Genomic DNA, 2,622 nt, shown 5'->3' on the forward strand with positions numbered 1-2,622 from the left:
CTCCCCCTCCCCTCCCCTGGCCTTTTTTTCCTATCTCCTACTAGGATGTGAATTCTTGAGGGCAAGGTCTTGGTCCTAGCTAAATCTCCAGTTCCCAAAACATGCAAAAAAATATTTGTTGAATAAATGTTGATAACAAGACATAATACCTACATCAAAGGGTTTTTGTGAGAATTAAATGTGAGAGTGCACATAGAGGGATAGGAAGTGCATAATGCAATGCCCAGCACATGTGTAAGCTTAATAACGTTAGTCAACACTATTATCAGAGGATTCCAGAACACAGTCAGGTCAACATGGGCAGGAGCAGTTACAGAACGTTTCAAGGAGGTGGCAAGTCTTGGGCTTGATTTGGAAGGATAAGGATTTTTTTCTCTAGGTGGGGACACTGTAGGAAGTTGAAAGTGTCTCCTCTGCACAAGCCACCCCTCCTAACATTTCTTCATACCCCTATCAAATGCATAGTCATCACACCGTACAAATGACCTACTAATCAGCCTCTCTCTCTCCATCCATTAATCCATTAGTTTTCATTTCTGTATCACCAGAGCCTAGATGAATTCACTAAAGGACACCCAGCAATGTAGCTGAATTAGGTTCAGAAATCTGTGGAAAAGCAGCAGCCTACTGTTCTGTCCAGCAATCCAGGCCTAAGTGTCTATCCTAAAGAAAAATTGTCAGTATTAAAAATCATGTATAAAGATATTCACTTGTAAGAGAGAGAGGAAAAAAAGTAGCCAACAGAATGCCCACCACTAGGAAACCATGAATAAACTATGATGCATTCAAACTCTGCAGAGGTTGCACCGAATAAGACAGGTCAACAATTTCCAACATATACTGTTAAACTGAAAAAAGAGAATACACATACAGTGATCTCACTTAGGTAAAACAAAAATTTTAAAACCTCACACAAACGAAACCTCAAGAGTTTTCTGAGTTTGTGCATATTACATACAGATACATGTCTTGTTAACCTCTCTTCAACACTGAGCCTGAAACATAAGTTCTCAATAAATATTTGCTGAGGACATAGGTACATGAATAGAAAAAGACTGGAAAATAGATCTGCTTTTCATGCAAAGTATTTCAGGCCGGTTTGCATTTTTAAAAGACTGTCTTAATGTATTACTCGTACAATTAAAATGAATTTAAAACAGTTATAAAAGTTCCAGGGCCTTGATATACCATATCTGGTCTTAAGCATCAAACCCATATCCGGTCCAAGCACCAGTCTGAATAACTTATCCAGGCAATTAACTTCATCGTTTAGAGCCATGAGGGCGCTAGCACAGCAAATCGACGCTCACTTTACCTCTCCAGCATGGGACCCCTTAAAAGCATAAAGATGAATTTTGAGGTGCGGGGTTTTTCATTGTTCGACACCCTCTTTCTAAAGGGTCCTCTTCTCCCAAAACACGACGCCCCTGGAGCTGGGGCTCTGGCTCGGCCTTCCCTGCGCATCCCCAGGAGAGAGGAAGCGCCGAACGTGGGGAGGAAAGTCCTCCGAGTGGGAGTGCGCACGCTGCGCGGGCGCGGGCGCGGGCGCGGGGGAAGGAAACTCACTTTCCGACTGGCCCCTTCTCTGGCTGTGATGTGTCTCTCCTGCTCAGGCATCCTCCCGCGCGGACACGGAATTCTCTGATCCGGCTCAGAGCCAAAGGTCACCAGGTCGGCGGAGGAGAGCTTAGTGTAAAACCACGGGGAGACGAGGCGCTGGGCGTGAGGGCGTCGGCGAGGCTTTAATGCAAGGAGGGGTCCGGGCACCGCCAGTTCATTTGGGACTGGGCAACGTGCTGCCCTAGCCACAAGGGTGTTTCAACGTTGCGCGCCGCCGTCCTCCCGACCTGCGGACGCGGGAAGAGTGGGCCTCGGACTCTCACCCACTCCCTCGGGGACTGGCAGTGCCTGCCCTGGAGCTACCGGCCCCGCTGGTGCCTCAGTGTCCTCGGCCGTGCCGGCGCCAGAGCGAAGCCAGTCCTGGTCCACGGTCTCGGCCACCTCGCGCCAGTGCGCTCCGACGCGGTCCTGGGATCTCAGGCGTGTGCTGGAGCGGAAGGGCAGGTGAGCGGTGCAGAACCCGGCCGCAGACGCAGCTCCCAGAGCTCGCCCAACGCCTGCAGGGAAGGTGCCGGGTGGCGCCGCAACGGGTCCGCTCTGCGCCGCCCCTCCTCGGACTCTGAGCCTGGCTGCCGAGTGCCGCGGATCCCAAAGGAAGCAACCGCGGCGAGAGTGAACTCCGCACCTGGAAAATCGATCCGTGGTGCGCAAAGGTCAGCCACTGGCCTCCAACCAACGGCGGACTCTCGGCCGGGGACGGGGGCGCGGACGCCCAGGCGGGGGCTTCCAGTAGGGGACGGGACTGAGGGCGGGAGCGACGGCTCTCAATCACAGGCCACGCCCTCCTCGGCCCAACCCCCACTGCTGTCCCGCCCAAGGGGACGGGACCCGTGTTACCCACGCCGGACGATTGTCTACGCCTCGGGAGATTCTATTGGCTGGAAGGCCGTGGGAAGCGTCTAACAGTAACCAATTGTAACGCACAATTGGCCCGTGTGGGCGGGGAGAGCACGGCTCGCTTTCTCGGGAGCCAATAGAGAAAAGAAAAGTGAAGCATTTCCT

General features: G+C 52.2%; 1 protein-coding gene across 1 annotated transcript in view; it reads right to left on the reverse strand.

Annotated features, from left to right (window-relative positions):
* LOC103790647 (vacuolar protein-sorting-associated protein 36) overlaps positions 1 to 2,408 on the reverse strand; it is a 123,375-nt gene extending 120,967 nt beyond the window's left edge. The window contains exon 1 of the mRNA XM_035297314.3: positions 1,567 to 2,408. Coding sequence (XP_035153205.3) covers positions 1,567 to 1,617 — 51 coding nt within the window. The 5' untranslated portion in view covers positions 1,618 to 2,408. The remainder of the gene's footprint in view (positions 1 to 1,566) is intronic.
* Positions 2,409 to 2,622: the final 214 nt, after the last annotated feature.

This window comes from Callithrix jacchus, chromosome 1 (genome assembly GCF_049354715.1).
Source record: "Callithrix jacchus isolate 240 chromosome 1, calJac240_pri, whole genome shotgun sequence".
Classification (NCBI taxonomy): Eukaryota; Metazoa; Chordata; class Mammalia; order Primates; family Cebidae; genus Callithrix; species Callithrix jacchus.